This window comes from Coptis chinensis, chromosome 3 (genome assembly GCF_015680905.1).
Source record: "Coptis chinensis isolate HL-2020 chromosome 3, ASM1568090v1, whole genome shotgun sequence".
NCBI lineage: Eukaryota > Viridiplantae > Streptophyta > Magnoliopsida > Ranunculales > Ranunculaceae > Coptis > Coptis chinensis.
In genome coordinates, this window is record NC_141458.1 from 115,426,115 (window position 1) to 115,427,765 (window position 1,651).

The 1,651-nt window shown below is 36.2% G+C and overlaps 1 protein-coding gene across 1 annotated transcript; it reads right to left on the reverse strand.

The window, feature by feature from the left end:
• Window positions 1-393: 393 nt before the first annotated feature.
• LOC147513293 (dirigent protein-like) lies at window positions 394-1,206 on the reverse strand. The gene has a single exon (XM_086599528.1). The coding sequence runs from the start codon at window positions 1,122-1,124 to the stop codon at window positions 558-560; it is 567 nt and encodes a 188-aa protein (XP_086455654.1). The 5' UTR covers window positions 1,125-1,206; the 3' UTR covers window positions 394-557.
• Between the last annotated feature and the right edge of the window lie 445 nt (window positions 1,207-1,651).

Genomic DNA, 1,651 nt, shown 5'->3' on the forward strand with positions numbered 1-1,651 from the left:
TACCCATGGTCTGTGAGTGAACCACATCCTTCATAGTTGGTGAAGTCCCCATAAAAGCTTCTTTGACTAGCAACTCATCATTAAAAACTGAGATTGAATTGTTACCCAACAAAAAACTGAGATTGAATTGCTAAATCCCCAATCCTAATCATATATGTAGAAATCAATGTTGAATGGGGTTCCATAAATTTAGGATGTCAAAATCATCCTGTTTATGTGCATGATCATCTGATCCGCACGTTGATGTGATTTACTTCTCATGACATCCCAGATCGTATAAGCTTACAAAACTTTGGTACGAAAAGGTGGTTTGAGTCTTTGAGATAACAATTACTTTAGCCAAAAAAAAAAATAACAATTACGCATTACAACCAAAATTAAATAAAAAGCAAGTGGATGAACAAATTCATATATGATGATTTGGATCACTCAATACACTTATTATCATCTTCACCAAAAAAAAAATACACTTATTATCATGATTCTAAAATCAAACGTATGAGTTGGATGGACAATCCAATGCTTGAAAATTCATCCACTCACTAAGCCAAATCACATTACCAACATTCATACAACTTAATATCAACGTGTAGGCGAAAATATACTTCTCCTTCATATGCATCTGTCATTATGGTTGCGATTCCTTTGGCCAAGGAGAAATCTCCAGTGCCACCAACCACTGAAATGTCCCTAGTTTTATTTAATAGAGGATCAGCTCCAATAAAGCTAAGTGTGCCTTGATGTTCTGTACTGTTTAGAGCAAATGTGAAGCCTAGCCAAGAGCAAAAAGTGTCTTTTCTGTCATAGATATACATGCCTTGTGCACGACCAACTGGGGTGGAATGAAGATTGTTGTCTAGAGTAATAGGGTCATCAAACACAACCACATTTCCAAAATGATTCTGTCCTGCCAAGATGGTTCTATTTGCTCCTTCTGGCGCCGCTACAATAGTTGACGTTGCGTTTTCTGCATTCTTGCCATTGTAAACAATGTCATGGAAAAAAAGCTCCAATCTCTTACATGGTTCACGTCGTTTCTTCATAACAGGACGCATGGCAGAGGCTCCAGAAAGGTAGAGGAAGAAGAAGAGAATGCAAGTAATGAGTCCCCCTGTCCTCATCATATTGTGACCTTAGATTAACGGACAAGAGGAAGAAAAAAAGGCTAATAACACAATAAAAAGGAAAGACTTGTGAACCTTTGCTGTGGTTGGGAATGTTATGTTTCCAACCCCTCATTATATAAGAATGCTAAGTAGCACTGTTACGTTGTGTGTGACCTTTTGCTTAAGTGAAAATTGTATTTTCACCTACATCAATCCTTTTCAATGATCTCAACATGCACCAGCTCATCCATGTGACCTAATAGTTATAAATGATAATCGTAGTACTCAAATGAGTAAGTAGCACTCTAAAGATCTAGTGCATGAATGCTATTCTTTAAAACTATATATGATTTGCTTAATTTATGTAGAAGTGTCGTTGAAAATTTTCCTATTCGGAAAGGGTGAAAGCAACAAATTTCAGAATGTTTGATATAGTAATAATTTCTTTTTTATATTTTTTTCGTCAATTGTTATAGACATCCTAAGATTGGAAAAGAAGACTATCCTTCGATGATCCGAGTTGTCACCCCTTCGAAGAGTAACAT